Here is a 17,594-nt window from a genome sequence, read left to right as displayed (position 1 = left end):
AATCTTTCTGAGGTTCATCTCCACATCCTGATCAGATAGGGCCATCCGAGGTGTTTGCACTTAGCAGTCCTGGGTAGACACTCCCAGTTCCAGACACTGTCCTTCAGTCTTGAGAAGCTTCCAGAGTATTTTCTAAAGTGATGGTAATGGCAATGATGGTGCTCAGGCAGAAGGGCATACTGGTACACCCATAATCTGGACAGCTGCTTGGTCATGGCCAAGTCTGAGCAGAAGTAGAGAAGGTGAAGGTCTGTGTCATCTAAGTCCATGAGACCTTAGATTGGGTTGTGAATTGTGCAAAGAGCAAGCTGGAGCCACTCAGCTTTTGGAATACCTGGCAGTGCTCCTCAACAGGTAGCAGGCAAGATGTTCTTGACTCTGTGGTCCTTTCCTTCTTCAGTGCCTCTATTACTTTTCCAACCACCAAAGTGAGGCTTTCTGGCCTGTAGTTTCCCACTTCTTCTCTGTCATCATTTTTGTAATGAAGGACCACATTTACTTGTCTCCAGTCCTATGGATCCTCTCCTGTCTCCAAAGGTTTATTAAACAAATCTTTAAAAGGACCCAACAGAACCTCTTTGAGCTCTGTTATCCTGGGATGTATGTCACCCAGCCCCAGGACTTTGTCCACATTCAGATTTTCAAGTTGTTCATAAACAATATTATTCTATCAGTGAAACATAAAAACAGAGAACAATTAAGACAGATAAGACCAAATGACCTATTCAGTCTTCCCATCCTTGACATCTACTATCTGTTCCTCTCCCTTAGAGACCCTATGTACTTGCCTTGAGCTTTCTTGAATTCAGCAAGTCTGTCTCCACCACCTCCACCTGGAGGCCATTCCACGAATTCACTAACCTTGCATTGAAGAAGTATTTCCTCAGCTTACTCCTGAGTTACTCCTTTCACCTTCATTCTGTGCCTCATTCCAGATCTTCCTTTCAATTGAAAGAGACTCGCCTCCTGTGCATTTATGCCACAGAGAAATTTGAACGTCTTGATTATCTCCCCTCTCCCACTTTTCTTCTATAGTAAACCTATTGAGATCTTTAAGTCTGTCTCCATACGCTTTGATGAAGACTATGGACCATTTTAGTAGCTGCCCCCTGGACAAACTCAATCTTGTTTATATATTTTTGAAGGTGTGATCTCCAGAATTGTACACAGTACTCTTAACTGAGGTCTTACCAGAGATTTATACAGAGTCATCCTCACTTCCTTTTTCCTGCTGGCCATTCTTCTTATGCACTCAAGTATCCTTCTAGCTTTCGCTGTTTCCTTTTCTACCTGTTTGGACACCATAAGATCATCACATATGATCAACCCCACATCCAGCTCCTCTTTCATGCACAAATGTAATCCCCCCCCCCCCTTAAGCTGTACCGCTCTCTTGGGTTTTTGCAGCCCAAATGCAAGACCTTGCATTTTTTACCTTTAAATTTTAGCTACCATATTTTGAACTATTTTTCAAGCTTCACTAGGTCCCTCCTACTACTAATCATTTCTATAGCGCTACTAGACGTATGCAGCACTTTACGCATTATATATAGGTACTTTCTCTGTCCCTAGAGGGCTCACAATCTAAGTTTTGGTACCTGGGGCAATGGAGGGTTAAGTGACTTGCCCAAGGTCACAAGGAGCTGCAGTGGGAATCAAACCCAGGTCCCCAGGATCAAAGTCTGCCGCACTAACCACTAGGCTACTCCTCCAATAGCAGCAGTGGGATTTGAACCGGCCACCTCCAGATGTCTAGACTGGAGCTTTAACCTCTAGACCACTCCTCCTATTGCTAGGCCTCCTAGTCCTCATGTTATTCCACACCATCAGGGATGTCTACCCTATTACAGATTTTTGTATCATCTGCAAAGAGGCAAACCTTACCAGACAACCCTTTGGCTATATTGCTTAGAAAAATGTTAAAGAACTGGCCCAAGAACTGAATCTTACAGCACACTACTGGTAACATTCTTTCCTCAGAGTGAGCTCCATTTACCAGTTCCCTCTGTCACCTTCCAGTCAACCAGTTCCTAATCCAGTCAGTCAGTTTAGGGCGCATACCGAGGGCACTGAATTTATTTATAAGTTGTCTATACTGAGCCGTGTCAAAGCCTTTGCTAAAACCTAAGTAGACCTTATCTAGTGCTCTCCCTCAATCCAACTCTCTGGTTAACCCAGTCAAAGAAATTCATCAGATTTGTCTCACAAGACCTGCCTCTAGTGAAACCATGCTGCCTTGGATCCTGAATTCCAGAAACCTCACTATTCTCTGTTTTAGAAACATTTCTACTAATTTACATACCACAGAACTCAGACTAATCGAACTGTAGTTGCCAACCTCTTCCTTACTTCAGCTTTAGTGGAACGGGACCACATCTGCCTTTCTCCAGTCCTCTGGGACCATTCCTGACTAGAGAATTATTGAAATGGTGAGACAGTGGAGCCAGCAGAACTTCCCTAAGTTTCTTCAGTACCCTCAGATGTATGCCATCTGACCCCATCATTTTATTCACATTTAGTTTAGCTAGCTCCTCACAAATACGGTCCTCTGAAAATTGTTCAGGGTCTACCACACTTCCATTTTTATTTGTGTTTCTCTTCTGCCATCTTACTCCATTTTCATACATAACTTTGTCAGCTGACTCTGATAGTTCTTCAGGATTTTCTTCCACGAACACAGAAGAAAAGTATTTGTTTAGTGTTTCCGTTTTTTCCTCATGACTCTCCACACAACAGTCCTTGGCGTCTTTCAGTCTTACAGTTCCATTTCTAGCCTTTCTCCTTTCCGCCAGCCATATTGTTAATATTTATTTATTTATTGCATTTGTATCCCACATTTTCCCACCTTTTTGCGGGTTCAGTGTGGCTTACAATACATTATGAGTAATGGAAATACAATTTGTTACAATTCAGGTTATGGATTACATTGTGAAGAGTTAAACGAGTCAAAATCAAATTCGTTAAGGAGTAAATCAATTGAAAGAACATTGAGACATTGGAAGGAGACAACAGGAAATTAAGGGGCGTTATATGAAGCAAATGGTACACATTTTTCTGTGAGTAAATGTTTGGGTGTAGTGAGATTAGGGTTAAGAATTCATAAGTAGATGTATTGATGTATAACTGAACAGTGAGTGTGAGCTTTATGTGTTTTGGTTTCTTCCGTAGATTTTATCAAAAAGATGTGTCTTTAGTGATTTACGGAAGTTGGTTTGTTCGTAGATCATTTTCAGGTTCCGCGGTAGTTCATTCCAGTACTGCGTGCTCATGTAGGTAAAGGTTGATGCGTGCATCGTCTTGTATTTCAGGCCCTTGCAATTAGGGAAGTGGAGGTTGAGGAAGGTTCGGGATGATCTCTTAGCGTTTCTTGGTGGTAAGTCGATTAATTCAGACATGTAGGCTGGGGCTTCACCGTGAATAATTTTGTGGACTAGTGTGCATACTTTGAACGTGATTCGTTCCTTGAGTGGAAGCCAGTGTAACTTCTCTCGTAAGGGTTTTGCACTTTCATATTTTGGTATTCCAAAGATGAGTCTGGCTGCTGTATTCTGGGCTGTTTGCAGTTTCCTCAAGATTTGCTCTTTGCATCCGGCGTACAGTGAGTTGCAGTAATCCAGGTGACTGAGTACGAGGGATTGTACTAGGCTGCGGAAGACGAATCTTGGGAAGAATGGTCTTATTGGCTATCCACCCTAGTGACACCAACTGTTGTATAGGAGTTTGACCTTGGAAAGGAGTTCTCTGCCTCCATCTGCTGGTAGGGGGATATAGCCTGCATATCTGGCAGGATTCAAGGAAAGAAAAGAATGTTAAGTCCACAATCCACATTTCACTTTTACCCATGGAAATAGATTTTTTTTCTTTAAAAGTTGTCCACCTGATATGTAAGTACATTTAAATGCATACAGCTCATATGGGTGTAGGTTTACATATACTAAATGGAGGCATTGGTGCAAGTGGTGTTGAGAACTGGGTTTCAGTTATGTGCATACTTTTTGAAAACTCACCTGTACTAAAAATTAACCCTGAAAATTTCTGCATGCTCATAGTTTCCTTGAGGTAATTTTCAAAACAAAGGTATGCATGTACATGCTTTTCTGTATAAGCTTTGTCAGATTTTCAAAAATAATGTCCCTAATTTTTACACATGCATGCTGTTACAAAATTACTCCCATGATATTCAGTCCTTACTCTTTGGAATTTATAATCTAGTCAAGACAGAATATACAGAGAAATAACATATAAGAGCCTGTGAGCTAAAATAGTAAGTTGTTCTTAGGTGGAATTATATTGAAGTTGAGTATCATGAAATGATGAGGTCTCAATTTGTAAATGAAGACTTTGGTTATATATATTTGATTTGATGTATTTACTTAGAGGTGTATTTTCAATTTAAATCTTCTTTTATTAATTAAACAGGTACAACATTTTGGTTCAAAACAACCAGGTAGAACTTGGAACAATTTCCGATATAACAATGCACCTTATCGTTTCAGCAAAGTTTTATACAAAACAGTTCCTCTTTTTCCTCCCCTCCCTACCCCCCAAAATCCGCCACCCCCCCCCCCCCAAGAGAAAAAAAAAAAAACAACAACTTTTTAATATATGTATATATATTTCTTGACATCCTTCATAATCTATTTAACACAAAACTGTGTGCCCTCGGTGATAGCGATTGAATATAACCGTCCCATATCTCCAAGAATTTTTTCCTTCTCTTTGGGGAGGACCCCACCACCCTACACTCCTGCAGCAGCAACTCATACAACTTGTTTCTCCAATGCCAGTAGTCTGGTGGTTCAGCCTGCATCCAATTATTCATAATAAGCTTCTTCGCAATTATACTGGCCTTTCGGACAAACTGCTGGGCCCCCTTGTGTGTCAATTTCAGGCTTTCATAATTGTCTAGCAATATCGCCATGGGAGAAAGCTGTATCTTATGTTCTACCACCTGTTCCAAGTAGTGACCTATTTGCTTCCAAAAGGATTTAATCTTATAGCATTCCCAAAGGGAGTGGAACAACGTCCCCTCCCCTTGCCTACACTTAGAACATAGCGGGTCTGGAACACCTCCAATTTTAAACACCTGGGGCTTAGACATGTACGCCCTATATAAAATTCTGTATTGACATTCCCGTAATGTGGCGTTTCCTGTTAGGGAGGGTATGCGGGCCGCCAATTTCCTAAGATCAATTTGCTGGTTGGGCTGTTGTAAATCATGTTTCCACCTCCGGCAAATATGCCCCACATCTTTCCCCCCCCCCCCCCCCCCCCATCTCCCAAAGGGCCTTCTGCAGGCCTGAAACCGACAACCTCTCTCCCGGAATTGATCCAAAGAATTCCCTGATCCTCCGTCCATGCCCAGCTCCCAATTTACTCTGATCTAAAGAGCGGACATAGTGAGCCAATTGACCATATGCAAAGGTGTGGCTAGTGTTTATACCCACCCCCAGAGCCCCCAAGCTCAGCAGTTGTCCCCGAGAACTAAGAACATGCTCTAACCGTGTGATCCCCAGCTCTGCTAGAGGTGTATTTTCAAAATACTTAGACTTCCAAAGTTACAAAGGGGCTCATTTTCAAAGCACTTAGACACACAAATTACCATAGGTTACTATGGTACTTTGTATGTCTAAGAGCTTTGAAAATGAGCACCATAGTAACCTGTGGAACTTTGTAAGGCTAAGTGCTTTGAAAATGAGTCCCATATTATACTACCTTGCATAACAAGGTATTAATGGTTTGTAGTCATAATACAGAAAACACTATTCACAATTACAATCATAATAAAATCATAAAAACACTAAACCATAATAAAAAATTTAAAACATTTAAATTTCATCAGTTTACCAAACTGTGCCTTATAATGTTATTAATTTAAATTTATAATACTAGTAGTATTTAGCCTTTTGTTATATAGTATAATTCGAGAGCAGAGAGCCACTTGTTGAGCATGGCGGCAGCACACTCAATGCCACTGACATGTTCTAGCCTCTCCCTCTCCTGCCTACCTAGGCATCCCCTCAAGGGTGTCAAAAACCAGCCTCACTTGTTTACCCTTCACAGCAGCCAGATAATGCTGTTCTGCTCTAGCTGCAGTGCTCTCCAGTGTTGCCAGGTGGGCGGTTTTACTGCCCAATTGGGCGGTTTTCCGCGACCCGCTGCGGGAAATTTTTGCCCGCGGCGGGTTGCGGTTTTTTGGGCTTTTTTTTATTTTGGGCGGTTTTCCGGCGGGTTTTTCAGCCGCGGGGGCGGGGTTAGTGACGTTTTGGGCGGGGTTACTGACGTTCTGGGCGGGGCCGATGACGGGGGAGGCGGGGCCGATGACGAGAGAGGCGGGGCCGGTGATGGGGAGGCGGGGCCGATGACGGCGGGGGCGGGGTTGATGACGACGGGGGCGGGGTGATGACGCGGGGGTGGGGGTGTCAGGGGCGGGGTTTGAGTTTGGGCGGGTTTTGGGCTGTTTTTAGGCTGGATTGGGTGGGAAAAAAATTTTCCACCTGGCAACCCTGGTGCTCTCCTCCTTGCACTGCCACTGGCACAATTACAGGTTAAAATGCGAGAAGAGGTGCTTTTTATTTTATTTTATTTATTGCACTTGTATCCCACATTTTCCCACCTATTTGCAGGCTCAATGTGGCTTACAAAGACCTGTTATGGCAGCGCCATTCCAGGGTAAAAGATACAATTGGTGTTACATAAAGATTAAGGCTAACATAAAAGAACTAAGCAACAGTTATAGAAAGAAGACTTCCGAATAAGGGTGGAGTGCTATAATTAAGCTAAGGATTCTCATGGTAGGCCTTATTGAAGAGAGAGGTTTTCAGAGATTTGCGAAAGTTAGTTATTTCGTTAATTATTTTCAGGTTAGTTGGTAATGCATTCCACAGCTGTGTGCTCATGTAGGAAAAGCTGGACGCATGTGTTAGCTTGTACTTTAATCCTTTCCAGCCGGGGAAGTGCAGATTAAGAAATGTGCGGGCAGATCGTTTAGCATTTCTGGGAGGTAGGTCCACGAGGTCTAGCATGTAGACCAGGGCATCTCCGTAAATGATTTTATGCACCATCGTGCAGATCTTGAACATGATACGTTCTTTAAGTGGGAGCCAGTGTAGTTTCTCTCTTAGGGGTTTTGCACTTTCATATTTTGTTTTTTCAAATATGAGTCCAGCTGCAGTATTCTGGGCTGTTTGAAGTTTCTTGACAATCTGTTCTTTGCAGCCAGCGTAGAGTGCGTTGCAATAGTCTAGGTGACTTAGAGGCATATTTTCAAAGCACTTAGCCTTCCAAAGTTCCATAGGTTTCTATGGAACTTTGGGAGGCTAAGTGCTTTGAAAATATGCCTACCAGTACCATTGACTGTACCAGGTTGCGAAAAATGGATCTTGGGAAGAAAGGTTTTACTCTTTTGAGTTTCCACATGGAGTAGAACATCTTCTTAGTTATATTCTTCACGTGGTTTTTGAGTGAGAGATTTCGATCAATGGTAACTCCAAGAATTTTCAGAGTATTTGAGACGGGGAGTGAGTAGTTTGGTGTGGTTATAGTGGTGAAATAACTTGTGTTGTGAGATGAGTATAAGACATTGTGTTTTTTCTGCATTAAGTTTTAGCTGAAATGCATCCGCCCAGGAGTGCCTGATTTGGAAGCTTTGGTTGATAGCATTGGTGATTTCCTTTAGATCATGTTTGAACGGGATGTAGATCATGACATCATTTGCATAAATGTAAGGATTGAGGTTTTGATTGGCTAGCAGCTTGGCTAAGGGTATCATCATTAGGTTGAAGAGGGTTGGTGAGAGGGGGGATCCTTGGGGAACTCCACATTCAGGTGTCCATGGGGCTGATATGGCCGCATTGGCTGTTACTTGGTTTGATCTTGTGGTCAGGAATCCTCTAAACCAGTTAAGAACATTCCCTCCAACGTACTCTAGGATATGTAGTAATATTCCATGGTTGATCATGTCGAAGGCACTGGACATGTCGAATTGTAAGAGAAGTATGTTGTTGCCAGTTGCAATTGTTTGTTTGAATTTATTCATTAAAGTCACTAGTACTGTTTCAGTGCTGCGGTTCGACCGAAATCCTGATTGAGACTCGTGAAGAATTGAGTATTTATTTCGGTAATTAGTGAGCTGTTTCGTCACTAAGCCTTCCATAAGTTTGGTTATCAGAGGAATAGATGCTACTGGACGATAGTTGGTTAAGTCATTTGTATTTTTCTTTGCGTCTTTAGGTAAAGGCGTAAGTAGAATGTTTCCTTTATACTTTGGGAATAGACCATTGTGTAGCATGTAGTTCAGGTGCCTCGTGAGGTCTGTTTTGAATTGTTGGGGGACAGATCTTATAAGGTTAGTAGGGCAGATGTCTGATTTGCATTGGGACTTGGTGTATCTTCCAAGTGATTGGGAGATGTTATCGATCGAGAGTGTGTCATAGTTGGTCCATGATCGATCCTCTGGATGTTCCCCAGGTATTGGATCTAAACATTCAAGGAGGTTTATATAATCAGTAGTGTTGATAGGTATCATGAGTCGTAGCTTTATAATTTTCTCTTTGAAGTAGTTCGCAAGCTTGTGTGCTGATGGGGGTGTCTGTGTTGTTAGAAGTGACCAGTGTGGTGTTTAATAGTTTGTTTACGAATTGGAAGGGTTTATGCGTATCCTTGTAGTCTGGTCTGATTTTAGTTTTATAGTATGATCTTTTAGTTTGTCTGAGGGTGTATTTATATTTTCTTTGTAGTTGTTTCCAGTCGTTGAGTGCTGAGTCGTTTTTTTTCTTATTCCATGCTCGTTCTAATCTTCTGACTTGTGTTTTTAATTCTTTCAATTCTTCAGTAAACCATGGGATTGAGGTTTTTCTGTGTGAGGTTCTGGTTTGAAGTGGTGCTATGGTTGTCTAGTATGGTTCTGCATCTGTTGTCCCATTCATGAAGAAATTGGGATGTGATTGTTGGTGTTTTCCATTCGTTGTTATAGAATTGTTGCCAGAATATTAGCGGGTCAATTTTGCCTCTTGTGGTGTAGGTTAATTGTTCTTGTTTATGTTGTGAATCTTTTGTTCGCCAGTGAAGGGAAAGGTTTGCTTTGTAGTGATCGGACCATGGTGTAGCTGTCCATTTTGTATCTGTTAGAGCAAGATTTAGTTCTGATGAAAATTTGTATGTAATGATGTCTAGTGTGTATCCTTTAATATGGGTGGGTTGCATGTTTGGCCAATGAAGACTGAAAGGAGCAGCTCGCAGAGTAAAAAACTTGCATCAGGCGTGGATGCTGTTTAAAAACACCATCCTGGAGGTTCAGGACAAATATATTCCACGTATTAGAAAAAAGGGAAAAAAGACTAAACGTCAGCCGGCGTGGCTAAACAGTAAGATAAAGGAAATCATTAGAGCCAAAAAACAATCCTTCAGAAAGTGGAGAAGAGAACCAACTGAAAGTAACAGGATAGATCATAAGGAATGCCAAGCCAAATGCAAAGCGGAGATAAGGAGGGCAAAAAAGGACTTTGAGAAGAAATTAGCGTTGGAAGCAAAAATACATAGTAAAAACTTTTTAGATACATTAAAAGCAGGAAACCGGCCAAAGAGTCGGTTGGGCCGCTGGACGAAAATGGTGTTAAAGGGGCGATCAAGGAGGACAAAGCCGTAGCGGAGAAATTAAATGAATTCTTTGCTTCGGTCTTCACCGAGGAGGATTTGGGGGGGACACCGGTGCCGGAAAGAATATTTGAAGCGGGGGAGTCGGAGAAACTAAACAAATTCTCTGTAACCTTGGAGGATGTAATGGGTCAGTTCAGCAAGCTGAAGAGTAGTAAATCACCGGGACCTGATGGTATTCATCCCAGAGTATTAATAGAACTAAAAAATGAACTTGCGGAGCTACTGTTAGAAATATGCAATCTGTCCCTAAAATCGAGTGTAATACCGGAAGACTGGAGGGTAGCCAATGTTACTCCGATTTTTAAGAAAGGTTCCAGAGGAGATCCGGGAAATTATAGACCGGTGAGTCTGACGTCGGTGCCGGGCAAGATGGTGGAGGCTATTATTAAGAATAAAATTGCAGAGCATATACAAAAACATGGACTGATGAGACAAAGTCAGCACGGATTTAGTGAAGGGAAGTCTTGCCTCACCAATCTAATGCATTTTTTTGAGGGGGTAAGCAAACATGTGGACAATGGGGAGCCGGTTGATATTGTATATCTGGATTTTCAGAAGGCGTTTGACAAAGTGCCGCACGAAAGACTCCTGAAGAAATTGCAGAGTCATGGAATCGGAGGTAGGGTATTATTATGGATTAAGAACTGGTTGAAAGATAGGAAGCAGAGAGTAGGATTGCGTGGCCAGTATTCTCAGTGGAGGAGGGTAGTTAGTGGGGTCCCGCAGGGGTCTGTGCTGGGTCCGTTGCTTTTTAATGTATTTATAAATGACCTAGAGATGGGAATAACTAGTGAGGTAATTAAATTCGCCGATGACACAAAATTATTCAGGGTCGTCAAGTCGCAGGAGGAATGTGAACGATTACAGGAGGACCTTGCGAGACTGGGAGAATGGGCGTGCAAGTGGCAGATGAAGTTCAATGTTGACAAGTGCAAAGTGATGCATGTGGGTAAGAGGAACCCGAATTATAGCTACGTCTTGCAAGGTTCCGCGTTAGGAGTTACGGATCAAGAAAGGGATCTGGGTGTCGTCGTCGATGATACGCTGAAACCTTCTGCTCAGTGTGCTGCTGCGGCTAGGAAAGCGAATAGAATGTTGGGTGTTATTAAGAAGGGTATGGAGTCCAGGTGTGCGGATGTTATAATGCCGTTGTATCGCTCCATGGTGCGACCGCACCTGGAGTATTGTGTTCAGTACTGGTCTCCGTATCTCAAAAAAGATATAGTAGAATTGGAAAAGGTACAGCGAAGGGCGACGAAAATGATAGTGGGGATGGGACGACTTTCCTATGAAGAGAGGCTGAGAAGGCTAGGGCTTTTCAGCTTGGAGAAGAGACGGCTGAGGGGAGATATGATAGAAGTGTATAAAATAATGAGTGGAATGGATCGGGTGGATGTGAAGCGACTGTTCACGCTATCCAAAAATACTAGGACTAGAGGGCATGAGTTGAAGCTACAGTGTGGTAAATTTAAAACGAATCGGAGAAAATTTTTCTTCACCCAACGTGTAATTAGACTCTGGAATTCATTGCCGGAGAACGTGGTACGGGCGGTTAGCTTGACGGAGTTTAAAAAGGGGTTAGATAGATTCCTAAAGGACAAGTCCATAGACCGCTATTAAATGGACTGGAAAAATTCCTCATTTTTAGGTATAACTTGTCTGGAATGTTTTTACGTTTGGGGAGCGTGCCAGGTGCCCTTGACCTGGATTGGCCACTGTCGGTAACAGGATGCTGGGCTAGATGGACCTTTGGTCTTTCCCAGTATGGCACTACTTATGTACTTATGTACTTATGAAGCTCCCATAGTTGGAGAAAGTTTTTGCATTCACCTACGTTTGTTAGTTTAGTATCCTTGAGGTGAAGATTGATATCTCCTGCTATAAGAAGGTTTTGGGTGGAAACACATGTGTTCGATATGAAATCCATAAAGTGTGTTTGGCAGTCTTGCCAATTGCCTGGTGGCCTGTAAAACAGGATACGGTTTAGGTGGTCATGTAGGATTGGGTGGTTGATTCTAACTGAAGCTATTTCAAGTTGGGGAAGTATGGATTCAGCTATTGTTGTGACAGTGAATTGGGATTTATAGATTATAGCTATGCCTCCTCCTCTTTTTCCATTCCTTGTCCAGTGGGTAATTTTGTACCCTGGAGAGCATAGCTCTAAAATGATAGGATCTTTGAGGTCATGGATCCAGGTTTTGTTAATGAGTAGGAAATCGAGATTGTCTATTGTGATCCAGTCGGTTATTGTCGTAGTTTTGTTAACTACAGATCTGGCATTTATATAACCCATTTGTATTAATTGGAGGGGTTCAGTTGGGGTCGAAGCTGTGATGATTTTTATTAGTTGTCTATCCTCTTGGTTTTTGAGTTTGTTGCGTCCCTTCTTTCCTTTCTGTTGGTTGTGTCTGTAGGTGGTAGTTTTCCATTCCATTTTTTAATCTTTTGGGTAGGTGTATTGTATTTGGGTTGTGTGCATGGTTTATGTATTGTGGGTAAATTATTGTCTGTGAGAGGGGTTGCCAGTGCGTGATGGATTAGGGAAAGACAGTAGAGGATTAGAAGCAGTTTGTTAGTGTTCATATTGGTGTTAGTTTGAGTAATGCAGCTGGAGTAGATGTAGGTTAGTGTTCAACCGTGCAAAACAGTGGTGCTAGATAAAGATTTACAGTCAAATGTGCAGTTCAATGTACATATATACAATCCGTGGTGCAATTCAGTGTGCTACAGAATGGAGGAGAGGAAGTGGTTAGAGTCAGCTCTAGCCGTTTACAGTCCTACAATTCAGTATAATGCTATGAGATGCATAAAGAGCATTTGAAAAGCATTAAAGATTTAAAGTCGTCAAACAATTCAGTGATACAATGATTCAATGATTTTACCCTATTTAAACTATATAAAGTTCTCATGTTTAAACATGTGGTAGTGCTGCCTCTCTCAGGGGGACCTGAAATCCCTAGTGGTCCAGTGGGTCCGATATGACCCCCTCAATATAAGCCTGCCTCCAAAGCCTATCCTCATTTCTCCCCACATTTGCATCATCCCAGCATAACCCCTGGAACATTGACTTACCCAAGGACCCTGGGAGCAATGGAGGAAGGAGTGATCTCCACTCATTCCTGTACCGATGACTGCCTTTTTCCAAAATGGTGCTGCTGACCCCTAGTGGTAGTCTTAAGGTACTACTAGGGGGTTCAATATAAGAAAAAAAAAAAAGCTGCGAGACTATCACCAGGGGTCAGCATTGCTATTTTGAAGAAGACAGCCACCGAGGCATGAGAGAGTGGAGGATTGTTCCTTCCTTTGGGATCTTGGGGTGAATCAGGTGTATGTGGGTTGGGGTGGAGGGGGAGATGGTTGAAGGGAGCTGATACGGGTGGGCGTGGGAAGCTGGCTGGTTAGGAGCTGATACAAGTGGACTGGCTGGCTAAATGGGAGCTGATGTTGGGTGGGGGTTCAGATGCAGATTGGGGGGAGTCTCTAAGCAAAAGTTGACTCGGGTTACCAAAGTCTCTTAAGCCATCCCTGCCAATGAAAGAGTTTGGAGGCAAACACAGTAATCAGGAATTTGCTTCAGATGTTACAGAAAATAATTGCTAGTATAAAGTTTAGAATAATGGTCTCCTATATATTCAACCTCAGAGTTCTAAAATGTTTATTTGCAGCTTTGAAAAGTATTTGATAGGAACATTGGTCTTTATAGGAAATTAGTTATGAAAAAAGGCAAGAACTGTCACTCAGGAGTGCAATAATCATCAACTTTAGAGAAAGAAAAGAAAAATTCACCAAACAAAAATAAAATTCTGACATGATCATTTTATGACTTTGTATTAAAAATACTTAACAGCATCAGCTAAATGCTAATAACTTTTATTAAAACTATTCTTTTTTTTTAAGTTAACTAAATTATGTTAAAGGACCAGATTTGATATTTGAATTGTGAAAAAAATTCCAGCTTATATTTTATGTATATTACTAATTTTTTAAAACTGCTTTAACAAAGCAAAGGTGCTTATTTAGAAGTGCCATTCGCGTTTTGGATGTCCATAAACTAGCACTTAGATGTCTATCATGCATAGACATCTTAAGTTCTGATCCTACAAAGTTGAGGTATAGATGCCTGAAACTGAAGAACCTCCAAATGGCAAGAGAGCTTGGTCTGGGCATGTTTTGGGAGGGGCTAGGGCGGGCTCAACAAATAGACATTTATTTTTCATTTCAAAAGGGGAATGAATGTCTTTGTCTAAAAAGATGGATGTCTACAGTTAGATCCAGGATGTCCAGGTTTCAGTAAAGTGCTCCTATTGAGCAGCACTGCCCTGGAGAGATTGGGGGCGGTCATCTCCTTTATTCCCCAGTGATTGGTGCCCCCTCACACCCGAAAGCAAAATTGGCAAGGAGTACAGGGTTCTGTGAGAGCTTTGGAAGAAACAGATGTCTGTTTAAAAATGTCTGACATAACCGTTTGTTCCAACACATAAATGTCTGTTGCCATTTCATAACACACATTTATGCTCCAGTGCTGCCCCGTTGATATTTTACATATCTATTTTTCTAAAATGGATATTCATGCTGCACATTACTGGCACATGAACATCAATTTTACCATGTATTTTAGAACAAGCTCTATGTTGTAAGATCCTTTTCTAAGATAACTGCAGATCTTTCCAGGTACTTGTGATCTGGCCACTGTTGGAAATGGGATACTGAGCCCGATGGACCTTTAGTCTGTCCTAGTATGGCGATTCTTTTGTTCTTACTTCAGAAGTCCCTTCTAAAATGCCACTGTAATCAGTGTTATATTTGATTATACATCTTGATTTGCTAGCTTATATATTTTTTTGTTTTCCAGGAAGCTCAGCGGGGCTGCTGTTTACATCATCGTTTGGTGGTACCAGTGAAGCAGGTGCCCTTCAGAGTCAAAGTTTACGAAAGCGACATAAAAGTGCAGTGGAGCCCAACCACAAGCAGCAGATAGTCTTGGATTGCAAGAGTCGGCACCGTAGTGGAGATGCACTGATGGAACTTGTGACCAATGGAATCCATCAGGAAACCAGCTCAGAGATGGTTAAAAAGTTGGGAGATGATGCAAAAATTCTCTCCAGTTTGTTCCAGAGAAGCATAAGACCTACCACTCTAAATATCAGAAAGACATCCCCAAGAAGAAAAAGAGAGATTCTTGAGACGCAGTCAAGTGATGAGGACATGCCTTTAGAGGATGGTAAACATTTTGGGAACAAGGTAGAGTCACCTGTAATATTTGACCTGGAAGACTTGGATGAGCCTATAATGCCAGGTTATTCAGCATCTCACAGGCTACAGCGGAGCAGCAGCAGTGGCCTTGCTATTACACCAGTGCAGAAAAGAGATGTTGAGACTGGATTTGACCCATTATCATTGCTTGCTGCTGAGAGAGAGAAGCAAGAAGATGCAGGAAGGGAGGAGGAGGAAGATAAAAATGTTCTCGTGTCATCTCTGCGTCGGGACTTGGCAGAAGAAATTGAGATGTACATGAACAATATGAGTAGCCCCTTAACTAGCCGGACACCCAGCATTGATCTTCAAAGAGCATATGATGACAAAGCCGTTAACAAGAGTTCATCTATAGTTCACTCCTGCCGAAGTTCCAGCCTCCCCACAAGTTCCCCAAAGCCAGCAGCATTTCCCAAATCCAAGACTTACCATGCAAAGCATTTTGAGAAGGCTAGGGATCGACTATGGTCCTCACCATCCTTCTCTCCAAGCAGCCCACAAAGGGAAGTGCCTCAGAACCCAGATAGATCTTTGTCTCCTGTGTCTCCCCCTTCATTTAACTTGGATACGTTGACACCCACATTTGATATTCTCAAGAGCAGTATGTTTTCTGCTGGTAAAGGTGTTGCCAAAAAGGCCAGCAGTTGGTATTCAAAGTTCTCTAGTATATATGCTATGAAGGTGAGTTGGTATCCATTATGGCTGATTGTCTTGTAGATTTTTTTTTAAAGTAAAAAAATAGGGCTGCATGTTAATTGCTATTAATGCGTTAATTATTCTCCGAGGACAAGCAGGCTGCTTGTTCTCACTGATGGGTGACGTCCACGGCAGCCCCCTCCAATCGGGATCTTCACTAGCAAAGGCCTTTGCTAGCCCTCGCACGCGCATGCGCGACCGTCTTCCCGCCCGAACCGGCTCATGTTCGTCAGTCTTCTTTTGTCCGCGCTTGGGACGGTCGTGTTTTGCCGCTGTTTCGTGCCCCTCAAGTTGACCTTGCGCGTCTTCGCGATTTTCGCTTTAAAAAAAAAAAAAAAAGAGAGACCGATCCGGTCTTTACCCCTTTCCCGTGTTTCCAGCTTTTTCCCCGCATAAGTTTCCTTTCGCTTTCGGGACCGGCCTATTTGGCCTCGGTACGGGTTTTTTCTCCCTTCTTTTTGGTGCCTTTCGTCATCATCGCGAATTTTGATTTCGCCGGCGTGATTTTTCCGCCCATGTCATCGAAGTCTTCCAGCGGCTTCAAGAAGTGCACCCAGTGCGCCCGGGTAATCTCGCTCACTGATAGGCACGCTTCGTGTCTTCAGTGTCTGGGGGCTGGGCACCGCCCGCAGGCCTGCAGTCTTTGTGCTCTTTTGAAAAAGAGGACTCAAGTAGCGAGATCGGCCCAGTGGAACGCGTTGTTCTCGGGCTCTTCGACGACAACAGCACGGGACTCGTCGAGTGCATCGACATCGACAGCATCGAAGTCGTCGACCTCTGCATCGGCATTGACTGCATTGAAGCTTCTACCTCCTGCATCGTCGGTACCGTACATCGAAAGGCTGCGTCGACGTTGGTGGTACCGGGACCTCCGCTATTGCTGATGTCATCGGACGGTGGTGCTTCGTCTGGAGTGCAGGTGAGGGCTGTCCATTCCCCTACTGGTGGCGGTGAGCCTTCGGGTGGGTCTCCTCCTGCCCTGAGGGCTCCTGCGGTACAGCCCCCCCCCCCCCCCCCCCCCGAGATCGACCTTCTTCGGCCTCGGCCCCGAGGAAGCGACAGTTGGATTGTACGTCCTCCTCGTCGGTACCGGGAAGCTCCGGTGACATGCTTCGCTTGAAGAAGTCAAAGAAGCATCGTCACCGGTCTCTTTCCAATCTTGGTACCGAGAGCTCTGGGTCACCGAAGCAGTCGGCAGCCAGTAGGCATCGGCACCGGGAGGACCGCTCACCCTCTGTTCAGGAGGTGTCGATGTGCTCCCCCTTGGACAGCCCGGAACCGCCTCCATGCCCGGAACAGACTCTGACCTCGACGCCTGCATCTGCTTCTCAGTCTTTCTCCACAGCCGCTCTGCATGAGAGTCTCCGGGCTGTTCTTCCAGAGATTCTGGGAGAGCTGTTGCGCCCTTCTCCGGTACCGGGGGTGCTTGCGCCACCGGTACCATCGGGTGAGGCGACGGCTGGCCCTTTCCCCGAGGTGAGGTCTCCAGTATCGGTACCGCTAGCGGTACTGGCTACGGTCGCCTCCCAGGCAGACTCCCCGACGACATCGGCGGAGGGAGCTTCGCCGGTGCTGGCGAGGGAGTCCACCTCTCGACGCTCCTACCGTGGCCGTGTTCCCACGGAGTCAAGTCGGGCACGGCTTCAGACGCAGGTTCGTGAACTTGTGTCTGATACCGATGGTGAGGCCTCGTGGGAGAAGGAGGAGGACTGATGGCCTTCCTTCTGACCCCACTCCCTCCCCTGAAAGGCAACTTTCTCCTCCCGAGAGTCTGTCTTTTGCGGCCTTTGTCTGGGAGATGTCTACGGCCATCCCCTTACCAGTGGTCGTGGAGGATGAGCCCAGGGCTGAGATGTTTGAGCTCTTGGACTATCCTTCTCCGCCTAAGGAAGCGTCCACAGTACCCATGCATCATGTCCTAAAAAAGACATTGCTGGCGAACTGGACCAAGCCATTAACTAATCCCCACATTCCCAAGAAGATCGAAT

The 17,594-nt window shown here is 43.9% G+C and overlaps 1 protein-coding gene across 1 annotated transcript in view; it reads left to right on the top strand.

Moving 5' to 3' along the window:
• The window catches only part of DENND4A (DENN domain containing 4A), a 576,041-nt gene that overhangs the window by 394,569 nt on the left and 163,878 nt on the right, over nt 1-17,594 (top strand). Inside the window, 1 exon segment of the mRNA XM_030189785.1 lies at nt 14,510-15,591. Coding sequence (XP_030045645.1) covers nt 14,510-15,591 — 1,082 coding nt within the window.

The sequence above is a fragment of the Microcaecilia unicolor genome, chromosome 1 (assembly GCF_901765095.1).
Source record: "Microcaecilia unicolor chromosome 1, aMicUni1.1, whole genome shotgun sequence".
Taxonomy (NCBI): domain Eukaryota; kingdom Metazoa; phylum Chordata; class Amphibia; order Gymnophiona; family Siphonopidae; genus Microcaecilia; species Microcaecilia unicolor.
This window is presented reverse-complemented; position numbering and strand designations above follow the sequence as displayed.